At 37.9% G+C, this 26019-nt stretch overlaps 1 protein-coding gene and 1 long non-coding RNA gene across 8 annotated transcripts in view; one reads left to right on the forward strand and one right to left on the reverse strand.

The window, feature by feature from the left end:
• Window positions 1-26019, forward strand: part of LOC112648316 (complement receptor type 2-like) — a 152762-nt gene that overhangs the window by 42886 nt on the left and 83857 nt on the right. For all 6 annotated transcript variants that reach the window (XR_004817539.2, XM_049112053.1, XM_049112050.1 and 3 more), the window contains 7 exons: window positions 7647-7826; window positions 8435-8534; window positions 14861-14946; window positions 22571-22969; window positions 23644-23820; window positions 23920-24022; window positions 25308-25393. Coding sequence is in view for 5 of the 6 variants with exons in the window: in XM_049112053.1 (XP_048968010.1) it covers window positions 7647-7826; window positions 8435-8534; window positions 14861-14946; window positions 22571-22969; window positions 23644-23820; window positions 23920-24022; window positions 25308-25393 (1131 nt within the window). In the remaining variant the exon portion in view is untranslated. The remainder of the gene's footprint in view (window positions 1-7646; window positions 7827-8434; window positions 8535-14860; window positions 14947-22570; window positions 22970-23643; window positions 23821-23919; window positions 24023-25307; window positions 25394-26019) is intronic.
• Window positions 22819-26019, reverse strand: part of LOC125755390 (uncharacterized) — a 76728-nt gene continuing 73527 nt past the window's right edge. The window contains exon 12 of one of the 2 annotated variants that reach the window (XR_007411782.1): window positions 22819-23087. This is a non-coding gene — a long non-coding RNA (uncharacterized LOC125755390). The remainder of the gene's footprint in view (window positions 23088-26019) is intronic. The other variant, XR_007411780.1, reaches the window with a different exon arrangement.

Consider the following 26019-nt stretch of genomic DNA (forward strand, 5'->3'; position numbering starts at 1 on the left):
ACAGCTACTGGTGGCTCTAGAAAAAAGCATAAAGGACTCAAGAGACTTCATGACTGCAGAATTTAGAGCTAATCAGGCAGAAATTAAAAATCAATTGAATGAGATGCAATCCAAACTAGAAGTCTAACGACGAGGGTTAACGAGGTGGAAGAACGAGTGAGTGACATAGAAGACAAGTTGATAGCAAAGAGGGAAACTGAGGAAAAAAGAGACAAACAATTAAAAGACCATGAAGATAGATTAAGGGAAATAAACGACAGCCTGAGGAAGAAAAACCTACGTTTAATTGGTGTTCCCGAGGGCGCCGAAAGGGCCAGAGGGCCAGAATGTGTATTTGAACAAATTCTAGCTGAAAACTTTCCTAATCTGGGAAGGGAAACAGGCATTCAGATCCAGGAAATAGAGAGATCCCCCCCTAAAATCAATAAAAACCGTTCAACGCCTCGACATTTAATAGTGAAGCTTGCAAATTCCAAAGATAAAGAGAAGATCCTTAAAGCAGCAAGAGACAAGAAATCCCTGACTTTTATGGGGAGGAGTATTAGGGTAACAGCAGACCTCTCCACAGAGACCTGGCAGGCCAGAAAGGGCTGGCAGGATATATTCAGGGTCCTAAATGAGAAGAACATGCAACCAAGAATACTTTATCCAGCAAGGCTCTCATTCAAAATGGAAGGAGAGATAAAGAGCTTCCAAGACAGGCAGCAACTAAAAGAATATGTGACCTCCAAACCAGCTCTGCAAGAAATTTTAAGGGGGACTCTTAAAATTCCCCTTTAAGAAGAAGTTCAGTGGAACATTCCACAAAAACAAGGACTGAATAGATATCATGATGACACTAAACTCATATCTCTCAATAGTAACTCTGAATGTGAACGGGCTTAATGACCCCATCAAAAGGTGAAGGGTTTCAGACTGGATAAAAAAGCAGGACCCATCTATTTGCTGTCTACAAGAGACTCATTTTAGACAGAAGGACACCTACAGCCTGAAAATAAAAGGTTGGAGAACCATTTACCATTCGAATGGTCCTCAAAAGAAAGCAGGGGTAGCCATCCTTATATCAGATAAACTAAAATTTACCCCGAAGACTGTAGTGAGAGATGAAGAGGGACACTATATCATACTTAAAGGATCTATTCAACAAGAGGACTTAACAATCCTCAATATATATGCCCCGAATGTGGGAGCTGCCAAATATATAAATCAATTATTAACCAAAGTGAAGAAATACTTAGATAATAATACACTTATACTTGGTGACTTCAATCTAGCTCTTTCTATACTCGATAGGTCTTCTAAGCAAAACATCTCCAAAGAAACGAGAGCTTTAAATGATACACTGGACCAGATGGATTTCACAGATATCTACAGAACTTTACATCCAAACTCAACTGAATACACATTCTTCTCAAGTGCACATGGAACTTTCTCCAGAATAGACCACATATTGGGTCACAAATCAGGTCTGAACCGATACCAAAAGATTGGGATCGTCCCCTGCATATTCTCAGACCATAATGCCTTGAAATTAGAACTAAATCACAACAAGAAGTTTGGAAGGACCTCAAACACGTGGAGGTTAAGGACCATCCTGCTGAAAGATGAAAGGGTCAACCAGGAAATTAAGGAAAAATTAAAAAGATTCATGGAAACTAATGAGAATGAAGATACAACCGTTCAAAATCTTTGGGATGCAGCAAAAGCAGTCCTAAGGGGGAAATACATCGCAATACAAGCATCCATTCAAAAACTGGAAAGAACTCAAATACAAAAGCTAATCTTACACATAAAGGAGCTAGAGAAAAAACAGCAAATAGATCCTACACCCAGGAGAAGAAGGGAGTTAATAAAGATTTGAGCAGAACTCAACGAAATCGAGACCAGAAGAACTGTGGAACAGATCAACAGAACCAGGAGTTGGTTCTTTGAAAGAATTAATAAGATAGATAAACCATTAGCCAGCCTTATTAAAAAGAAGAGAGAGAAGACTCAAATTAATAAAATCATGAATGAGAAAGGAGAGATCACTACCAACACCAAGGAAATACAAACGATTTAAAAAACATATTATGAACAGCTATACGCCAATAAATTAGGCAATCTAGAAGAAATGGATGCATTCCTGGAAAGCCACAAACTACCAAAACTGGAACAGGAAGAAATAGAAAACCTTAACAGGCCAATAACCAGGGAGGAAATTGAAGCAGTCATCAAAAACCTCCCAAGACACAAGAGTCCAGGGCCAGATGGCTTCCCAGGGGAATTTTATCAAACGGTTAAAGAAGAAACCATACCTATTCTCCTAAAGCTGTTTGGAAACATAGAAAGAGATGGAGTACTTCCAAATTTGTTCTATGAGGCCAGCATCACCTTAATTCCAAAACCAGACAAAGACTCCACCAAAAAGGAGAATTACAGACCAATATCCCTGATGAACATGGATGCAAAAATTCTCAACAAGATACTGGCCAATAGGATCCAACAGTACATTAAGAAAATTATTCACCATGACCAAGTAGGATTTATCCCTGGGACACAAGGCTGGTTCAACACCCGTAAAACAATCAATGTGATTCATCATATCAGCAAGAGAAAAACCAAGAACCATATGATCCTCTCATTAGATGCAGAGAAAGCATTTGACAAAATACAGCATCCATTTCTGATCAAAACTCTTCAGAGTGTAGGGATAGAGGGAACATTCCTCAACATCTTAAAAGCCATCTGTGAAAAGCCCACAGCAAATATCATTCTCAATGGGGAAGCACTGGGAGCCTTTCCCCTAAGATCAGGAACAAGACAGGGATGTCCACTCTCACCACTGCTATTCAACGTAGTACTGGAAGTCCTAGCCTCAGCAATCAGACAACAAAAAGACATTAAGGGCATTCAAATTGGCCAAGAAGAAGTCAAACTCTCCCTCTTCGCCGATGACATGATACTCTACATAGAAAACCCAAAAGTCTCCACCCCAAGATTGCTAGAACTCATACAGCAATTCGGTAGCGTGGCAGGATACAAAATCAATGCCCAGAAATCAGTGGCATTTCTATACACTAACAATGAGACTGAAGAAAGAGAAATTAAGGAGTCAATCCCATTTACAATTGCACCCAAAAGCATAAGATACCTAGGAATAAACCTAACCAATGATGTAAAGGATCTATACCCTCAAAACTATAGAACACTTCTGAAAGAAATTGAGGAAGACACAAAGAGATGGAAAAATATTCCATGCTCATGGATTGGCAGAATTAATATTGTGAAAATGTCAATGTTACCCAGGGCAATATACACGTTTAATGCAATCCCTATCAAAATACCATGGACTTTCTTTAGAGAGTTAGAACAAATTATTTTAAGATTTGTGTGGAACCAGAAAAGACCCCGAATAGCCAGGGGAATTTTAAAAAAGAAAACCATGTCTGGGGGCATCACAATGCCAGATTTCAGGTTGTACTACAAAGCTGTGGTCATCAAGACAGTGTGGTACTGGCACAAAAACAGACACATAGATCAGTGGAACAGAATAGAGAACCCAGAAGTGGACCCTGAACTTTATGGTCAACTAATATTCGATAAAGGAGGAAAGACTATCCATTGGAAGAAAGACAGTCTCTTCAGTAAATGGTGCCGGAAAAATTGGACATCCACATGCAGAAGAATGAAACTAGACCACTCTCTTGCACCATACACAAAGATAAACTCAAAATGGATGAAAGATCTAAATGTGAGACAAGATTCCATCAAAATCCTAGAGAAGAACACAGGCAACACCCTTTTTGAACTCGGCCACAGTAACTTCTTGCAAGACACATCCACGAAGGCAAAAGAAACAAAAGCAAAAATGAACTATTGGGACTTCATCAAGATAAGAAGCTTTTGCACAGCAAAGGATACAGTCAACAAAACTCCAAAGACAACCTACAGAATGGGAGAAGATATTTGCAAATGACGTATCAGATAAAGGGCTAGTTTCCAAGATCTATAAAGAACTTATTAAACTCAACACCAAAGAAACAAACAATCCAATCATGAAATGGGCAAAAGACATGAAGAGAAATCTCACAGAGGAAGACATAGACATGGCCAATATGCATATGAGAAAATGCTCTGCATCACTTGCCATCAGGGAAATGCAAATCAAAACCACAATGAGATACCACCTCACACCAGTGAGAAGGGGGAAAATTAACAAGGCAGGAAACAACAAATGTTGGAGAGGATGCGGAGAAAAGGGAACCCTCTTACACTGTTGGTGGGAATGTGAACTGGTGCAGCCACTCTGGAAAACTGTGTGGAGGTTCCTCAAAGAGTTAAAAATAGACCTGCCCTACGACCCAGCAATTGCACTGTTAGGGATTTACCCCAAAGATACAAATGCAATGAAATGCCGGGACACCTACACCCCGATGTTTATAGCAGCAATGGCCACGATAGCCAAACTGTGGAAGGAGCCTCGGTGTCCAACGAAAGATGAATGGATAAAGAAGATGTGGTTTATGTATACAATGGAATATTACTCAGCTATTAGAAATGATAAATACCCACCATTTGCTTCAACGTGGATGGAACTGGAGGGTATTATGCTGAGTGAAGTAAGTCAGTCGGAGAAGGACAAACATTATATGTTCTCATTCATTTGGGGAATATAAATAATAGTGAAAGGGAATATAAGGGAAGGGAGAAGAAATGTGTGGGAAATATCAGAAAGGGAGACAGAACGTAAAGACTGCTAACTCTGGGAAACGAACTAGGGGTGGTAGAAGGGGAGGAGGGCGGGGGGTGGGAGTGAATGGGTGACGGGCACTGGGGGTTATTCTGTATTTAGTAAATTGAACACCAATAAAAAATAAATTAAAAAAAAACAAATAATCTAATAAAAAGAAATAACAATAAGGGTGCCTGAGTGGCTCAGTTGGTTGAGTGCCACTCTTGATTTCGGCTCCAGTCCTGATCTCAGGGTCCTGGGATCGACCCCCCTTGGGTTCTGCACTTAGTGGGGAGTCTGTTCCTCCCTCAGCCTCTGCCCCTTCTCCTGCTCATGCTTGCACAGGGGAATTATGGACAGAAGACTTATTAAGTTGTTAGGACTTAATTATTTAATAAATGGAACTGTAAGGTATTTCTTTTTTGGCTAGTAATGATGTGGAAAACTTACTGAGACCCTAGATTGCACTATGAACTGAATAAGTTTAGGAATTATTTTTAATTCATTCTGTTATAATGAATTAAAAATAAAAAATATGTGGTCCATACAAAAGAAACAATATACATGTTCAGAGACAGAATGGATGAATATAAAAGGATGAAAAACCTGCCATGCAAAAACAAACCAAAACGAAGATGATTTGGCAAATGTGGCATAACAATCTTTGTCTTTAAATTATCACTGTGTATGTATATTTAAAATAGTTACTGATGTATTGAGAACTAAGTCTGTAATCTTATTTTTATTTGTCCCTACAAATAAAGTAGACAAAGTAGAATTTGAGGCAACTTTCATTACTAGAGATAAAGAGAGGTATTTTCTAATGATAAAAGGTCAATCTACCCAAAATATAATTTAAAAATTTTAAGGTTAAAATGGAAAGAATTAGAAGAAGAAATAAGACAGGTACAATAAGAATATTTAACACAACTCCTAGTAGAGTAAGCAGACCCTCTCAAATCAGTAAGTATCTAGAAGATTTGAACAAATCTGATTAGCAGATTGGACCTCACTGACATACCCAGAACACTGTATCCACTGTAGACAGATATTTTTACAAATACAAGTGATACATATGGTTCAACTGACCATATGTTGAACCATAAAACAAGCCTCAATCAATTTCACAATAATACACATGCAGCTAATAAATTAATCATAAATATACAGCGAAAAAATTTCCTCAAATGTTTGTAAACTATGCAAAACATTTCTAAATAAACCATGGGTCAGTGAATAAATTTTTTTTTAATTTTTATTTATTTATGATAGTCACAGAGAGAGAGAGGCAGAGACACAGGCAGAGGGAGAAGCAGGCTCCATGCACCGGGAGCCCGATGTGGGATTCGATCCCGGGTCTCCAGGATCATGCCCTGGGCCAAAGGCAGGCGCCAAACCACTGCGCCACCCAGGGATCCCATGGGTCAGTGAATAAATCACAATGACCATCATCAAATATTTCATACTGAAAAAAATGAAATATCAAAATTTGTAGAATGCAGCTAAATAAATGCTAGAATAAAAGTAATTGAATGCTTATTTCAGAAAGTATGAAAAGCTGAACATGTTTTAAAATCTAATCACCTCAAGAAATTTACTTTTTAAAAAGAACAGCAAAGAAACTCAAGAAAACTGCAGTAAAGATGAAAGTAAGTATAGATCAACAAAATCAAAAGTTAATTCTTTGAAGACTATTAAAATTGGCCAAATGGTTGACTGGTCTCAATTTACCCTCCATTATTTGAATTAATAAGTAGTGAGAATGGAAAGGAACAGGTGATTTTTAAAAAATAGAAGAGATTTCCAAAACTAAGTAAAATGACATTTTTTTCCAACAGAAAAATGCTATTTAAAAAAAAAAAAAAGAAAAAAGAAAGGGCAGCCCCGGTGGCCCAATGGGTTTAGCGCCGCCTTCAGCCCAGGGCATGATCCTAGAGACCCAGGATCGAGTCCCACGTCGGGCTCCCTGCATGGAGCCTACTTCTCCCTCTGTCTGTGTCTCTGCCTCTCTCTCTGTGTGTCTCTCATGAATAAATAAATAAAATCTTAAAAAAAAAAAAGTAAAAGAAAAATGCTATTTTTATTCCCTTAACTTAAGCCTACTGGGCCTGAAAAGGAAGTTGCAGTCTAATATTTAATTTAAAATATACATTTTTATATGTATGTTTTCATGAAGTACAGCTTTAGTTGTTGAGCTTTGTCTACAGAGCATGTGCTGAAATTTCCCTATGCCGAAATAATTGACTTGGTAACAGATCCTTAACAGTGGTGCCCATACTGAAGGCCAGAGAATAGTCTCGTGAGGTCTGGATGAAACTCCAAGAGTGAAACTGGATGGTGAAATGCACACACGTGTTGTATGACACACAGGAACAATCATGGGTTCTCTTGTGTAATAAAGGGAGGGAGGATGGGTCGATGAAGCCTGAGCCACAGGACTTCCCGATGGACTAAAATTTCCCTTCAGTCAAAAACTGTATCTGTATCTTAATTGCCTTCAAAACAGCAAGGGCTTTTTAAATGGGTAGATGCTGATTTAAAAAGCTCATTTCTGGGCACGTGGGTGGCCTCGTCAGTTAAGCCTCCAACTTGATTTCAACTCAGGTCACGATCTCAGGGTCATGAGATTGAGCCCCACGTCACTCTGCACTCAGCAGGGAGTCTGCTTGAGATTTTTTTCTCTCCCTCTCTGTCCCCCTCTGCCCCTCTTCTCACTCATGCATGCTCTCTCCTCTCTCCTCAGAATAAAGAAATAAATCTTCAAAAAAATTAAGAGTTCATTTCTAAGATCACTACTAAGAGAAACAATCATTTTACCATCATTAGGTGTTCTTTTTCTTTGATCACGACTATGAAGCATATTGGAGAAAAAGAGAAAGTAGAGTAGAAATTTCTTCCTTAATCTAGATGTCACTGTGGTCTTGGTCTCCAGGTCAATGCAAAGCCCCAGAACAGCTTCCATTTGCCAAGCCTTTAAGACTGTTCAATGAGTCTGAGTTTCCCATTGGGACATCTATTAAGTATGAGTGCCGCCCTGGTTACCAAAAGAGAGTGTTCTCCATGAAGTGCCTACAGAACTCGGTCTGGTCAAGCATTGAAAATATGTGTAAACGTAAGTACCTCTGCACTGAGAATTCCTCTGTGTCAATCAAACATCTATTCAGATTTTGGAACTCAGACACATATGACTTGATAAGTTTGCTTAAAATATAGCACATGTGAGAGCTATTCTGTCACATCTTCCTACTGCTTTGACTTCCTGGCACCTTCATTACAAGTTCATTTCATAAGAAATGACCATCACAAGGCATGATTGAGGGAAAAATCTCCCTTCAGCAGGGGTTTCCCTTTGTCACCACTGCAACTAAGTAATGAATGACTCAAAAAAGTAGAGAAAAGTGTAGGTGGGGAGAGAATCCCAGACTTCGAGAGCTCTGATTTTCATTGGTTGAATTACAGAGTAAACACTTCGGTAATAAGGGAAGTTTACATTTTTCTGGGAGGCACAGTACAGGGACAAGATAGATTTGGAGGGGAGGTCTTTTTGAAAGTGGTTCTTAGCAGGTGGCTGGTCCTGAGGCAGTCTTGTAAGTTTCTTTAAGGTGGAGAAATCTATGGAACTACAGATGCTTTTCAGTCAAGTTGGGACCTTATGTAGTTACTAAAAGAAGTCCAGAGTGTTCAATACCCAATCCCCAAATTCTGCTTCTTTCCCAATAGGTAAATCATGTGGAACTCCTCCAGAACTCCTGAATGGCAAATTGACGGTAGACGGAGACGCCCGGTTTGGATCAACTGTTCATTATGCTTGTAATGTAGGGTGAGTTGGCAGCAGCATTATTTGGGATGATAGTTCCAGAACTGTAGCACCAATATTTTAAAAAAGTCTTAGAAAGTCTACTTGTCCATCAAAAATATAGCAAAAAGATTTCTAGGTGGAGGTGATGGCTTGGATCTAGGTATTTACACTGGAAATGACTAAACAAATACTTGAAAAAATAGGAAAAACTTTTATATCCATGAGAGGAACTCCAGGGATGGGGAGGAAAGATGCCTATTGCACACCAAAGTAATGCACCTAAAAACCAGTTGAAGCATGTATTAAATGGGAAGGACCAGCTCTTTAAAGAAGCAAATGGAACAAACATTATTTGATCCATGCATATATTCTTACCCTGAAGCCATAAGAGCTGTCGATGGTGGAGTCAGAAGTGGGAAGGAATGATTTGTTCGGGAAAATGGAGCTCATGTGATGGACAGGCAAAACTTGATTGTTATAGCCCCTCTCCGAAATGCACACAGTGCAGAAATTTTGCTGTGAGCATATTTTTTTTGGCTTATCCTTAAGGGAGACAACCAGTTCAGGAAAGAAATAGGGAGACTGCTTTATCTTTTATATTAACTTTTGCTTTGTTTTTACTATTTATTGCTCACTTAAAATAAATATAAGTGATAATTAAAAACAGTAATAACAATAAAATGAACTTCAGTGTATATGCTATCTACTTTAAGAAACATCGCTAGGACCTTAGAAGCTTCCTATGTAGGAGGGACATGATGGGATGAGCACTAGGTGTTATACCATATGTTGGCAAATCGAACTTCCATTAAAAAAAAAAAAAAAGCTTCCTATGTGCCTTTCCTGTTCTTTCACGTTCAGAATCTCTCTGGAAATCACCATCCTAAATTTTAGGTCGTTCATTCCCTTGCATGTGTTTTCAATTTTCCCCCACACATAATCCTCCTAAACAGTTTATATTTAGCTTTGCATATTTTGAACTTTATACAAACGCCATATTATATGTATTCTCTGCAACTTGCTTTTCTATTGATAGTTTGTTTCTGACACTTATCCATGTGGTTGTGGTTCATTTTTGCTTGATAGTATTTCCTTGTATGGATATACCACAATTTATTTTTCTTGGTTGTTATATTTGGGTTGTTTCTAGTTTGTTTTACTTTGTTTGGTTTCAGCTATCATCATAAGCATTCCCAATATACATGTCTCCAAATGCACATGCACAGAGATTTCTCTAGGACAGTAGTTTTCACACTTATTTTACTATGATCCTCAGCTAAAATTGTATTTTTATGATACATACACAACACACTCACACACATACACCTCACACACACACACATTTATATAAATTAAAGTATCGAAAATGTCTCACCACTTTTAACCAACACTGTGCTGGAGGTTTAAGCCAGGACAATTAATCATGAAAAAGAAACAAAAGGCATCAAAATTGGAAGGAAGAAACCATATGATAATTGTCTTCCTCTGATTAAATTATTTCACTCAGCATAATAACCTCCAGTTCCATCCATGTCTGATGGCTGAGTAATATTCCATTGTCTATGTATACTACATCTTTTTTATCCATTCATCTGTCGATGAACATCTCAGCTCTTTCCACAGTTGGGTTATTGAGGACGTTGTTGCTATGAACATTGGGGTACAGGTGCCCCTTCAAATCACCACATTTGTATCTTTGGGGTAAATACCTAGTAGTGCAATTACTGGATTGTAGGGTAGTTCTATTTTGTAACTTCTTGAGAAATCTCCCTACTGTTTTCAAGTGGCTTTGCCAGCTAGCATTCCTACCAACAGTGTAAGAGGGCTCCTCCCCTTTCTCCACATCCTTGCCAGCACGTTGTTTCCTGACTTGTTAGTTTTAGCCATTCTGACTAGTACAGGGTGGTATCTCATTGTGGTTGTGATTTGTATTTCCCTGATGACAAGTGATGTGGAACATTTTTTCATCTGTCTGTTGGCATTTGTGTGTCTTGTTGGAGAACTGTCTGTTCATGGCTTCTTCCAATTTCATGACTGTATTATTTGTTTTTTGAGTGTTGAGTTTGATAAGTTCTATACAGATCTTGGATACTAGCCCTTTATCCGATACATCATTTGCAAATATCTTCTCCCGTTCTGTAGGTTGCCTTTTAGTTTTGTTGACTGCTTCCTTTGTTGTGCAGAAGCTTTTTATCTTGATGAAGTCCCAATAGTTCATTTTGGTCTTGTTTCCCTTGCCTTTGAGACATATATAGCAAGCAGTTGCTGTGGCCAAGCTTGTAGAGGTTGCTGCTTATGTTCTCTTCTAGGATATTGATGAATTCCTGTCTCACATTTAAGTCTTTCATCTATTTTGGATCTATTTTTGTGTATAGTGTAAGGAAATGATCCCGTTTCATTCTTCTGCATATGGATGTCCAATTTTCCCAACATGATTTGTTGAAGAGACTGTCTTTTGTCCATTGGATATTCTTTACTGCTTTGTCAAAGATGAGTTGACCATAAAGTTGAGGGTCCATTTCTGGGTTCTGTAATCTGTTCCATTGATCTATGTGTCTGTTTTGGTGCCAGTGCTGTACTGTCTTGATGATCACAGCTTTGTAATAGAGCTTGGAAGTCTAGCATTGAGATGCCACCCATTTTGGTTTTCTTTTTCAATATTTGTCTGGCTATTCTGGGTCTTTTCTGGTTCCACACAAACTTTAGGACTATTTGTTCCAACTCTGTGAAAAATGTCAATGGTATTTTGATAGAGATTGTATTGAATGTGTAAATTACTCTGGGCAGCATAGATATTTTAACAATATTTATTCTTCCAATCCATGAGCATGAAATATTTTTCCATCTCTTTGTGTCTCTCTCAATTTCTTCCATAAGTGTTCTGTAGTTTTTAGAGTACAGACCCTTTACCTCTTTGGTTAGGTTTATTCCTTGATATCTTATGGTTTTGGGTGCAATTGTAAATGGGATTGACTCATTTTCCCTTTCTTCTGTATCATTGTTAGTATACAGAAATGCAAGTGATTCCTGTGCACTGATTTTTTTTATCCTGCCAGGTTGCTGAATTCCTGCAATTTTGTGGCAGAGTCTTTTGTGTTTTCCACCTAGAGTATCATGTCATCTGGGAAGAGTGAGAGTTTGACTTCTTTGCCAATTTGTTTTTTTTTCTTTTTTTCTTTGCCAATTTGAATGCCTTTTATATCTTTCCATTGTCTAGTTGCTGAGGCTAGGACTTCTAGAACTATATTGAACAACAGTGGTGATAGTGGACAACCCTGTCATATTCCTGACCTTAGGAGACAAGCTCTGTTTTTTCCCATTGAGAATGATATCCATTGTGGGCTTTTCATAGATGGCTTTTATGATACTGACGTATGTTCCCTCTGTCCCTACACTATGAGGAGTTTTTTTTTAAGTATTTATTTATTTATTCATGACAGGGTTGTCCACTATCACCACTGTTGTTCAATATAGTTCTAGAAGTCCTAGCCTCAGCAACTAGACAATGGAAAGATATAAAAGGCATTCAAATTGGCAAAGAAAAAAAGACAGAGACATAGGCAGAGGGAGAAGCAGGCTTCATGCAGGGAGCTTGATGTGGGACTCGATCCCTGGGCCAGGGATCATGCCCTGAGCCGAAGGTGGATGCTCAACCGCTAAGCCACCCAGGCATCCCCACTGTGAGATTTAATCAAGAAAGGATGTTGTACTTTGCTGAATGCTTTTTCTGCATGTATTAAGAGGATCATAAAGTTCTTATCCTTCCTTTTATTAATGCGATATGTTATATTGATTGATTTGCAGATGTTGAACCACCCCTGCAGCCCAGGAATAAATCCCACCAATTCACCATGACGGTGAATAATCCTTTTAATGTACTGTTGGACCCTATTGGCTAGTGTCTTGGTGAGAATTTTTGCATCCATATTCATCAGGGATATTAGTCTGTAATTCTCCTTTTCGGTGAGGTCTTTGCCTGGTTTTGGGATCAAGGTAATGCTGGCCTCATAGAATGAGTTTGGAAGTATTCCTTCCATTTCTATCTTCTGAAACAGCTTTAGTAGAGTAGGTATTATGTCTTCTTTAAATGTTTGGTAGAATTTCCCTAGGAAGTCATCTGGCCCAGGACTTTTGTTTGTTGGGAGGTTTTTGATGACTGCTTCAATTTCCTCACTGGTTATTGGTCTGTTCAGGTTTTCTACTTCCTGTTTCAGTTTTGGTAATTTGTAGGTTTCGAGGAATCCATCCCTTCCTTCTAGATTGCCTAATTTGTTGGCATATAGTGGCTCATAATATGTTCTTAAAATTGTATTTCCTTGGTGTTGGTCATCTCTCCTCTTTCATTCATGATTTTATTAATTTGGGTTCTTTCTTTTTCTTTTTGATAAGTCTGGCTAGGGGTTTATCAACCTTATTAATTCTTTCAAAGAAACAACTTCTAGTTCATTGATCTGTTTTACTATTCTTTTGGTTTCTATTTCATTGAGTGCTGCTCTAATCTTTATTATTTCTTTTTTCCTACCTGGTTTAGGCTCTATTTGCTGTTCTTTCTCTAACTCATTTAGGTGTAAGGTTCGCTTGTGTATTTGAGACTTTTCTATTTTGAAAAAGGCTTGTAATGCTATGTACTTCCCTTTTAGGACCAACCTTTGTTGCATCTCAAACCTTTTGAATAGTTATGTTTTCATTTTCATTTGAATCTTTTGAATCATTCTTTAGTTTCCTGGGTGACCCATTCATTCTTTAGTAGGATGCTCTTTAACCTCCAAGTATTTGAGTTCCTTCCAAATTTTCCCTTGTGATTGAGTTCAAGTTTCAAAACACTATATTCTGAAAATGTGCAGGAACTCAATCTTTTGTTACCTGTTGAGACCTCATTTGTGACCAAATATGTGGTCTATTACCAGCAGCCCTTGGTATCACTTAGCTATAAACACATCACTCCTATCTCTGCCTCTGTTCTCACATGGCTTTGCTAATATTGTCTTCCCTCTTTCTCTTTGTCCAAGTTTCCTTCTTCTAAGGACACCAGTCATTGAATTAGGGCCCATGCTAATCCAGTATGACATCATCTTAACTCCATTATATATGCCAAGACCTTATTTCCAAATAAAGTCAGATTCTGAGGTTTCAGGACATAAATTTAAAGGCACAGTACTGAACCCAGTATGGACATGAACAGACATTTCACTGAAGAGAATATGTAGATGGAAAGTACATGAAAAGATATTCAGCTTCATTAGTCATTAGGAAAATGCAAAATACAACAACAATGGAACAATACAATACTACATACATATCTGAATGGCTAAAATACAAACTAGTGAAAACACCAAATGCTGGCTTAGATGTAGAGGAACTGGATCACTAAGTGAAAGAATCCAGTCTGAAAAATCTAAATAGTCTATGATTCCAGGTAAGTAGCATTCTGGAAAAGAGAATATGGAATAAAAAGATCAGTAGTTTCGAGAGGTTGGGAGGAGGGAGAGGTGAATATGGAAGATTTTTAGGGCAGTAAAACTACTCTGTGTGATTCTGTAATGGTAGATACATGTCATTATATATTTGTCCAAAACCACAGAATGTACAACGCCAAGAGTGAGCCCTAATATAAACTGTGTACTAAAGATGATAACGATGTGTCAGTGCAGGTTCATCAGTTGCAACCAATTGTACCACTCTGGTGGGGGCTGTTGATAACATGGGAAAGTATGCATGTGTAGGGAAAGGGAGTATATCATAAATCTCTGTATCTCCTGGTCAATATTACTGTGAACCTAAAACTCCTCTTAAAAATAGTCTGTATAAAAAATTGAATAGATGTAAATATCCAAACGCACACATGCATACTTACACAAATTAGTCACAAATTAGTACAAACCAAACAGGAAATATGAATAAAATTGGTGGATCATACTATGTCAGTATCCTGGTTTTAATATTCTACTATAGTTTTTCAAGACATCATCAATGGGGGAAACTTAAATTTTCCAAGTTTTATGGTACACCTTGAACAGTTTGTGGCATACTAAGTCAGAATTTCTACCTTTAACATTTTAAATGTGAAATCAGAGTTTATTCTACTTGGATTTGCTTTGGTTCTAGCTTGATGAATCTTAAATAATTTAGGTTGATACAAAGACATGGCTCAAAGTAATATAGAAAGAGAGAGCCCAGTTAGTTTAAAAGCCATGAAGAAAAATTTAAGTCCAAATAAAGACATTAAATTTGGAAAAGTGATAGTACTATGACAAATGGAAATTGTTCTTCTGAATTCTCCAAGATTGCAATCTCTTGCAAGTTGCAATTTAAGTGGGAAAATAACATTCATTCTTCTTTCCCTCTAGATACCAACTTATTGGTCATTCCTCTATTTCATGCATCATCTCAGATAATACTGTCGTCTGGGATGATGATCCACCTATTTGTGAGAGTAAGTAAGTTGAAATATTCTTTCCTATTTACCTTCACCAAGAGATTCTAAGTTTCCCCCTAAAGTTATAAAAATCTTAATTGAATTGCTTTTGTGCATTCTATCCCTCAATAGCTATGGGGTTTCTGGTAACTGCTTCCTTAAGTTTTTCCTTATCTTGTGCCTTTTCTGAATCTAGGAACTTATTTTTTTAAAAGATTTTATTTATTTATTCATGAGATACACACACAGAAAGAGAGAGAGAGAGAGGCAGAGGCACAGGAGAGAGAGAAGCAGGCTCTATGCAGGGAGCCTGACGTGGGACTCGATCCTGGGACCACAGGTTCACACCGCCCTGAGCCAAAGGCAGGCACTAAACTGCTGAGCCACCCAGGGATCCCTGAATCTAGGAACTCAAATTCATAAAAGCCTTCAAATTTTATTTTTACTTCAGTTAATTCAGAATTATGTTGATTTGCCACCCCCAGTATAACAATCATTCTACTTGGCAAATTAGTAAAGTTTTTTTTTTTTTAACCTCTCCAAGGTTGGTGAAGCTGTGAATGAATCAACACTTTCACATACTTAGAGTTCCACAAAACCTCTTGAAAGGCACCATGTATTATAAGCCTCAAAATGGGCATATATTTTGACCCGTTTCTTAGAATTTATACTTGGAAAATAAACACAAATTTTTACTAGAAGTCCACTATAAACTTTTCATTGCCTCATTCTTTATAAGAGAAAAAAGGTTAAAGTAACCTAAATGTTTCAAGCTATGATTTGGATAGAAAGAAAGTCGTGTTAGAAATGATTTTAGAGAATTCCTTAAGAAACATAAAACATAAAATATAGCCATACATAATTAGAAGAAATACATCCAGGAGCACCTGGGTGGCTTAGTCAGTTAAGCATCTGACTCTTGATCTCAGCTCAGCTCTTGATCTCAAGGCAGTGAGTTGCAACCCCATGTTGGGCTCCACACCGGGTGCAGAGCCTACTGAAGAAGAAGGAGGAGGAGGAGGAGGAGGAGGAGGAGGAGGAAGAGAAGGAGAAGAAATACATCCATACGCTGGAATGTTATTCAGCTAAAATAAAAATTGATGTCACGGAGAAGCAATTAATGACATACAAAGATGTTAATTATATAACTTTTATGTGAAAAAATCAGATGACAAAACAGTAATCTTGGTAGATCTCTTTATTTAAAAATAATACACCTATATCTACTCCTAGATTTTCATTTCTATTTCATTTTCTATTTCTATTCTAATTCTGTAACTTTTCCTATATCTAAACTTTGGTGAATGGCTTCAAAGCTCCTTAGTGGAGGTGGGAGGAAACTTCTGGTACACGTTTTGGCTGTGTAGCAGCATGCTTTCTCAAGAACATCCTGTCTCCTATTTATCTGAGCTGCTCTAGGTCTATCAATGGGCTCTCAAGTCTGGGAGCTGGTTGACAAAAAAACCATAACTTTTTTTTGTTTTGTTTTGTTTTGAGTGATTCATGTCAGACCTAGATCTCTTTTGCTTTTACCCAACAAATAATACTTTACTCCACTCTTCATCTATTTCAGTTTTAGAAGCTCCACAACAATTAGCCAGGGACAAAGATCTCTGCAGGCAAATTATTCCGATTTCTGTTTCAGTTGTCTCCAGATATTAAGTGCTGCCACTTGGCTTCTGCCATCCTGAGGTCTTCTGTCTCCATTGAATTTAGGAAACCAAGCTCAATAACAAAGTTCCCAATGTCATTCCCGGCCTACAGAGAATAACCATCACAGAGTTTTTCAAGGATATTGAAAATTCTGCATGAAATGTATTTCTCAAAGCCCTGGGTGAAAGGATAAAAAGTCTCTCTTGCAACACCCGCCCCCCACATCTGCACATAGGAAGTGGACAAACAGGGGGCTCACATAAGTCCATTATGGCATTCCTAAATCCCAAAGCCATAGGATTTCTTCTTCAAGGGTACACTAAGAAAGTTCTTGTATTTCAGCTTCATTTAATCTAAGTCATGCTCTAACAACATTGAATTCACAATCTTAATTCTTTTTGTGTGTGTGTGTGCCTTCTTGCAGGTCATAATTTGTACTCCCTCCCACAACACCTCCTAACTCCACTTCCAAGTCTACCAGGATTTAGAACAGGTTAAAGGACCAGAATTAATGTGTAGTAGCAAGGGTAGGTCCTGAGGAAGATCAGAAGTCCCTGAAATTTGGGTTGCAAGATTTAGTAAATAAAAATACAAGATATCCAGTTAAAGTTGAATTTCAGGTAAGCCACAGATATTTTTGCATTCTAAATATGTACCTTGAAATGCTTGGGATATACTTAGAAATTTTTCATTGTTTTTTTTTAATTTAAATTTGAAATTCAAATTTCACTGGATATCCTGTATTCTTTTTGGCAACCCTATCAGGGCAGCTACCTCAGGAGAGATGATCAGAGTTTCTTTGCACAAGGGGAGGCTTACCTCCTCAGACAGGGGAGGAGAGGCTGCTGCTTCTAGCAAAGAAAGCTCAGCAGAATTTCCAGGTTCAAGGTATTCAGCTTCCTTAGACTCTGCCCACTTAGCTCCATCTCAATTTTTTTTTCCATCTCAATTTTTAGAGTCCTCTTTCTCCCAATCAATGCTCAAACTTTAACATAAGAGACCCTGTTAAGCTGTGAATTCAATTTACCTTGGAATCCAGCCACAGGATTAGATGTTGGATTTGTTCTTCAGAAATCTTGGCTCTGTGGCTACAGAGTGCATGTGTTTCTTTAGGGCAGATAATAGAAGCTTTCAGAGCCAGACCTTGAGCAGGAATTTAAAGTATTTTCTTTCTCTTAAATTCTCCAGTGCACTTAGAAAGAAGCAACCAATCAACTCTTTCTTCCTTCCCTCCCTACCTTCTTTCCTGCCTGCCTCCCTTCCTTCCTTCCTTCCTGCCTCCTTCCTTCCTTCCTTCCTTCCTCCTCCATCTCTTTCTCTATTTCTATTTCCTTCATATATTACCTAGGACCACCACTAAAATATTTAACATTGATGGGGATAGAAGGTATCCTTGTCTTGTTCTCCATCTCAAAGGGAAAGATTGAAATATTTCTATTGTTTGCTATAGGCTTTTTGTAGATACCCATTTTCAGATAAAGGAAATTTCCTAATATTCCTCATTGCTAAGAATTTTTTATCATTAAATCATGTTGAAGTTCTTCAGGTACTTTGGCTACATATATTGAAATAATCATATTGTTTCTTCATAGCTCTCTTAATATAATGAATTGGGTTTTTTTAAGATTTTATTCATTCATTCATTCATTCATTCATTCATTCATGAGAGACACAGAGAGAGCAGCAGAGACATAGGCAGAGGGAGAAGCAGGTTCCTGTCAGGGAGCCCAAGGCAGGACTTGATCCCCGGACCCAGGATCACAACCTGAGCTGAAGGCATACGCTCAACCGCTGAGCCACCCAGGTGTCCCTGTAATGAATTGTTTTAATTACTTTTTCAAAGGCAAACTGATTTTGAATTCCAATTTTACCTTTTTGGAATAACTCAACTTGGTCATAATATTTTATAATTTCTGGGCTCCTGGGTGCTGGTTTATCTCTTTTATTGTTTTGTAGAAATTCTTTATACATTCTCAGATTTTCCAATAAATGTAACACAAATATTTTCTTCCAGGCTAAACTCATCTTCTTGCTTCCTTAATGATGTTTTTTGATGATAGAAAATATACATTTTAATAGTGTCTTTTAATAAGACTTACTAAGTCTACCCTTTCTGGTCACTACTTTGTGTTCTACGTAAGAAATCTTTGCCCATAATTTTATCTTCCAAGTTAAGTCTGTGATGTATCTCAGGTTTACTTTTGTATGGTGTGGAGTGTGGTCAAGAAATTTGTTTGCTTATTTTGTTTGTTTTTTTTCCTAATGGATAAGTGATTCGTCTAATATCATTTACTTAAAAAACCATTTTTTGTATATCACAATGCAATAGTATAATACCATAAATCAGGTGACATTTCAGAGAGGTTCTGTTCCTCTGGTTTATTTATCACACTATTTTCATTACTATAGCATTATATTAAGAGTTGATATCTGGTGGCATATCTCCTAACCATGCAGTTCTTCCAAAATTTACTTGGTAATTCTTGGCCCTTTGCATTTTGAGATAAAATTTAGAATCAGCTTGTCAGTTTCCACAAAAAGAATCCTACTGGAATTTGTATTGACTTTCTTGACTCAGTAAATCAATTTGTGGACCATTAACATATTCACATATTTGAGTTTTAAATTTACGGACATGATATATTTCTCCATTATTTAAATCTTCTTCAATTTCTTTCAATAATATTTGCCGATTTACATCATAGACATTGGAAAATGTAACATTTCCTAATTGTTTCTTAAACATGCAATCACTTGAACTTGGACCCAGCAATCTTGCTAAATTTACTTATAAATGCAATAGTGTATCTGTATATTCTTTTGGATAAGCTGCATCAATAATCATTCACTGGTGAATAATTATCCTTTGTTTTAATCCTTTCCTTTCTCGTATTTTTTTTTATTATTATTAATTTCTCTTGCTTTACTGCATTGGCTAGAACCTCCAATACAATGTTGAATGGAAGAGATGATATTAAGTTTTTAATAGTCATTATAAAGCATAGTGTTTACTGAAGGTTTGGGGGAGATATTCTTTATCAGATTAAGGAAATACACTTTTATTCCTAACTTGAGAAAAGATTAATTGTGAATTTATACTCTAATTTATCACTGTGTATCTATCAAGATGATCATGTCCTGTTTCTCCTTCACTGTGTTAATTTTTGTACTTTTACATATATCTCACAAGACATTATTGTTTTTATAAAAACAGTATTTATTTATACTTAAACATACTCTTTCAGTTATGTTTCCTCCGTATTGCTGTTCTATCAGTTCTTTATGACACTATTTTCCTTCAATCTAAAAAATTATCTTTTAGCATTTTTGTAGTGTAGGTCTTCTGACAATAAGTTCTTTAAATATCTTTCTAAGTATGGTTTCTTTAAGAGTTATCATCTCTATTTTCTGGCTGCCTTTAAAGGTAATTGCTCTTGATTTTTTTTTTTTTTACAATACTACTATGATGTGTCAAGCTAAAGATTTTTTTAATATTTGTATTGCTTGAGTTTGTATGGATTCTTGAATCTGTGGTTCAATGATGTCTTTCATCAGTTTTGGAAAATTCTGAGTCATTACTTCAAATGTTCCTGCTCTAATATCTTTCTCCTTTCATTGTGGGAATTCATTTAAACATGTGGTAGGCCTCATCCCTCTATCCTATAAGTCTATTATTCTTTTTGTCATATTTTGATCCTTTTGTCTCTCTGTGTTTTATTCTGGATATTTCCTTCTGTCCTAGCTTCCAATTCACTGATTTTTATTTAACCGTGTCTTACTGGCTGTTAATTCTATCAGATTCTTCATTTCAATAATTGTATTTTACAACTATAAAAACTTGTATTTGGTTCCCTTCAAAATTTGCCCTGTTGTTTTTGCTTCTAGTTCTTACCAACAGTTCAAGTTTTATATATTTCATCCTCAAATAGATAAACGTAATTATTTTAAATCTGTGAGTAAAAACTCCAACATCTGGGGTCCTAATGGTTCAGTTTCTGTTGTCAGTGATTATGCTGGCTCTTCTTCATGTTATTTTTTCTCTTTCAGTAATGGGTGAACCTTGATTGTATGTCAGGAATTATATTTGAAAACCTTTCTGTGGAAATAAATTCAAGATCTTAGATAATCAACCTTCTTCAGGAAGGATTTTTGTTGCAATTTCTTCAGAAACCTGGGGACACTAGCAATCTGGGACCATTTTCATTCAATTTCAGAAACTTTTTTTTTTCTGGGCCACCTACAGTGCTTGAGGAACAACTCCAATAATTTTAAGCCCCAGGGCCTATTGCTTCGAGGTCCCAGTATACATCAGAAGGTGTTACCAAGGCTTCCACTTTTGCAGGACCTGGACTCCATTTTTTGTTCCTTGACTCCATCAAACTATCAAAAGTCTACTCACCATTCAGATGCCCCTTCTCAATTCAGCCAACCTTCCAGCAGAAGAGCAATCCAAATGCCTGACTCTCACCTAGATTTTTATCTTCTATCAGATCATAGTCCAGTGATGCTTCATTAGTTTATTAACTTTCTGGTGCATTCACAGATATATTTTATATTTTATCTAGCATTTCTAGTCTTTCTTGGGGGGAGAAAATGGAAGGAGGGTGATGTTGGATTTGAATTATTAAGATTACCCTTACCAGAAGGAGAAGCCTCCTTAAGAATTTTTATTTTTACTTATTTTTTAAAAGATGTATTTATTTATTTTTAAAGAAAGAGAGAGTGAGTGGGGGAAGGGCATGTGGAAAGGGAGATAGAATCCTCAAGCAGACTTCCCACTGTGCACAGAGCACAATGTGGGGCTCCGTCCCAGGCCCCTGAGATCATGACCCAAGCGGAAACCAAGAGTTGGATTCTTAACTACCTGAGTCACTTAGGAGCCCCAAGAAATTTTATTTTCAATTACAAGTGTTTTGAAGTTTTTTGTTTTGTTTTGTTTTGTTTTGTTTTTTTGTAAAGATTTTATTTATTTATTCATGAGAGACACAGAGAGAGAGAGGCAGAGACACAGGCAGAGGGAGAAGCAGGCTCCATGCAGGGAGCTCAACATGGGACTCGATCCTGGGTCTCCAGGATCATGCCCTGGGCTGAAGGCGGTGCTAAACCGCTGAGCCACCTGGGCTGCCCTGTTTGGGAGTTTTTGATAAAGTTGCTTAGTTTTAGTTATATGGTATTACAGTAATACAATGTACTATGTCCTACTTCTACATGTTCAAATGTATGGAGGGTGTTTTGTGGACTAATATATGATCACTTCTACATGGGTATCGTGTTGTGATATCAAACTTAGGCTTGATAAAATGAGTTGGTAAGTTTTCTGTCTTTTACATTTTGCGAGACATTTGAAATTACGTTTGGAAGTATGTATTACCTGAAAGTAACTTGATAGAACTTTTATGTAAAATATTTTTTCTATTGTTACAAGTTTCTTCTCCATTCTAGCTTTCTATATTTTCTTGAATGAATATTGGTAATTTATATTTCTATTTATATCACTTAGATTTTCAAAATGTTTAACATTTGGGCAGTTTCATATAATTTTCTTATACATATGCAAATATATTTGAATTATATTTCCTACTCTTGTGTATCTGGGTTGTTTCCTCTTCCATTTTTTTCTTTTAGCAAGGGTCTTTTTATTTTCTTTAAGCTATACTGAGCTAATAACAAAAATGGAAATTAAGGCCAGTGGAAAGGAGTAGGGGAAAACTGTGTAAACTATGGTATAATAATAATATGATCAAAGAGCTATTTAAAATTGAAAGTATGTGGGGTTTTTTTTAAATGCATATGCTTATAGGAAATAGTGTAAGTAGGAAAGGCAGAAAGCATGCTATTATGCCCACCTAAATTACAGCTTTGTAAAAATGTATCTATATGTTATCCAAGATTAAAACAAATAGCAAATGTAAAAATAGTTATACTCATTGGATGACTCTTACTAGTTTTTTTAATTCACTATGATTTAAGTTGCAGTCTCTTTTCCCAGCTATTCATTGTGAGCCACCCCCGGACATTGCCAATGGAGATTTCCTTAGCACCAACAGAGAATATTTTCCATATGCAACCGTGGTGACCTATCGCTGCAATACTGGACATAGAGGGGAAAAGCTGTATGAGCTTGTGGGCAACCCATCAATATATTGTACCAGCGAAGACAATCGAGTTGGCACGTGGAGCGACCTTCCCCCTCAGTGCATTGTACTTAATAGATGCACACCTCCAGACATTGAAAATGCTATAAGGATATCTGAGAACAAAAGTTTATTTTTCTTATATGAAACCGTGAGGTTTATCTGTAAGCCTGGCTTTGTCATGGAAGGACCCTCCAACGTGTATTGCCAACGCCAAAACAAATGGGGGCCGGAGTTGCCAAGCTGCACTAGGGGTGAGTCCGACTGAGGCTTTGAAGGGATCTACAAAAGGCATGAGTTGTCAGAGAGGATCAGGATCCCGATCAGTGTTTGTTCCAGAAGAAGGATGCATGGTGAGCGGTGTGAGGCAATCTGGGGAGATGAAGCATGAAATTAAGAAAGCGTGTAGGCTTGTATAGGTGTGTGCACTTATGCATATGCGCCTTCATTTTGAAAGGGAATCTCGTATTGAGCAATTCTCAGAGCAAAACACCAGCTCAGTCTCTCTCAAATATACTGAAAGCTGAAGTGGACTTTCTAATCAGCTGTACAATAAGCACTTTAAATGCATCATCTCAGCTCCGCTTCATAGCGCTCCTTTACAATAGGGCTGATAATTCCATGTTGAATAGCCAACACTAGAGAAAGGGCTCCCTTCTCTGGGAATGCATTTTACCTTGTGCTGGGAAGAACTCAGTTCTAATCATCTGCCTCTTACTAGCTGTGAGATCTTTGGCTACATCTCTGCCATATGCTTCACTTCTATAGCAGTAACAGGGTGGGGGGGTGGGGGCGGGAGTATCATTTGATTTCCTTTGTTACACTTGAACTCCTCTAAGGATGAGGTCCTACCTCCTGGTAAGGGTAAGAGTTTAGCAAAAGACATTTCCCCTAACTGACTGATACTTTGCCCCTGTTCTTTCCGCAGCATGTCAGGCACCTCCAGAAATTTTCCACGGTAAGCACAGCGCAAGGAACAAGGACAGTTTTGCCCCCGGACAGGAAGTGTTCTACAGCTGTGAGCCTGGCTATGAGCTCCAAGGGGCTGCTTCTCTGCGCTGTACACCCCAGGGAGACTGGAGCCCAGCAGCCCCAAGATGTGAAGGTGCCTACACTTTCACTTTCACTTGTTTGCAGGCCAGTCTTTTTGTTCCTCACATGGTAGTCTTACTTCTGTTTGTTGCCGTTGTTGCTATTTTCCTAGGGAAATCATGTGCTGACTTCCTGGACCAACTCCCTAATGGTCATGTGCTCTTTCCAATTAGTCTTCAACTTGGGGCAAAAGTGTCCTTCGTGTGTGATGAGGGGTGAGTGTGACCCGGCCTAGAGACAAGAGTCTCAGGGCTTGATGCCGATATGCTGACACCAGGGGCAATGGGGTGGGGGGTGGGAGGTGGGGAATCTATCCAAAAAGCAAGCTGCCTAACAGAAAAGAAGTTCCCAAGAGGACTAATATCTGAAACCCTGACTGGGAAGGATGGTAGGAGCCAGACAGAACCATGAACAGATGCTTAAAAAGGAAACTTGATAAATATAATGAGCAGCAGGTCTGACAACAGATCTTGAATATCTAAACATTACATGAATGAATAAAAAGTGACCTGGAGGCATGAGGAGACCTGGAGTGACCTGGAGGCATGAGGAGATAAATATTGCAGAGGGGTTGTTTAAAAAAAAAGGTTGGTATATAAAAGAAAGTCATTGATAAGTAACATGTGAGAATTTGTCAAGAAAAATTTAAACCAATCCACAGTGGAATTTGGAATTGGAGTGAAAGAGTAAATAGGAGTATTTTAAAATCTAATTATATATCATCTAATTAGAATCAGGCTGTGTTGAAGGAGCATGAAGACGGATGCTCATGTTTCAAGTGATGTCATTAACCAATTATGGGAATCTAAATGATCTTGGTATTATGTTCCAACACCATTGACAGGCAGAAAGCATGGACGATGGAGCAAGTGTTCTCAATATATTCCAGGGATGCCTGGCAGGCATCTGTCACCCAACAGAGACCTGGAGGCAATACAAGCAGCCACTGGGCTGACAATAAGCCAGATGTTTAAGGAGGATGATCCTCCAGAGAATCCTCTCTTCTCACCTTTTCTTATGTTTCCTAGATAATGTGGTTTTACCCATTGATAATGTGGATATGCTGCAGGTGTCATTCAGGAACATTCTGAATGTGTTGGCAAAAAACAAAAAAAACAATAGTCTCTGATGTTTTTCTTCATGTTTTCTGATTTACTTGAATCGGGGAGTTCTTTTCCCCCTGGTTCCATGAAAAGAGGAAAATGCTATGGTTTGCCTTAGAGAACAGAGTTCCTTATAGAGACAAACAGGGAGCTGTCGGAGGGCAGGCGGGACAGGTGACCTCCTAAAGGTTGAAAACCGGAGACAGTTGTTATTGCTCTGTCCTCATTGGAAACGTCAATCTTTCCAAATGTTTTGATCTTGGAGCCTCTATCCACTGAGAAAGCAAGTGAGCTGAGCTTTGTCACCTGGGCTTTAACATAGGCATTCAACTGTATTTCTGCAAAGGGGAGAGAGAAATGGTGGGCTCACCCGGTCACTACTGCTTTTGCTCCTCAGGTTCCGCTTACAGGGGAGTTCTGCTAGTTACTGTGTCTTGGTTGGAACGGAAAGCCTTTGGAATAACAGTGTTCCTGTGTGTGAACGTGAGTACAAGGAATGTATGTTCAGGTCTGCACCTCCCTTCTTGTTTTGTTTGTCTACTGTGTTTTGCTTATAAAATTATCTAATACTTGCCCCTTTGTTTAACTTCACTTTTGATCAAAACATTCCTTTGTTGCAAAGATTGTTTCCAGGGGAGATAAATCTGAGCACCATATGTTTTGGGTATCATCCTATAAATGTTTATAAGCATAATGTGTGCTACAAGTTGAGAGAAATACTTCATAGATAGAGGGAAATGGAGATCCTGAAACATTTTTCCTGTCAAAAATGTGAGTTCCACTTCAACATTTCTATCCTTCCCTCGATCATCTATTCATTGCTAGCCTCATTCTTTCAACAAAATTTTTTGAGTCTTCAAAAGTCTTCAGAAGTCTTCAGTCTTCTAGACACTGGGAATACACCTGTAAACAAGACAGACTAGGACTCTGTTTTCATGTTGTTTATGTTCGTGTGTAGAAGGAAAGGCAAAAAAACAAAAAAACAGAAAAAACAGGGGCACCCGGGTGGCAAAGTGAGTTAAGCGTCAGACTCTTGGTTTTGGCTCAGCTCCTGATCTCAGGATCATGGGATCGAGCCCCACATCAGGCTCTGCACTGAGCTCGGAGTC

The sequence above is a fragment of the Canis lupus genome, chromosome 7 (genome assembly GCF_003254725.2).
Source record: "Canis lupus dingo isolate Sandy chromosome 7, ASM325472v2, whole genome shotgun sequence".
In the NCBI taxonomy this organism is placed as follows: Eukaryota; Metazoa; Chordata; class Mammalia; order Carnivora; family Canidae; genus Canis; species Canis lupus.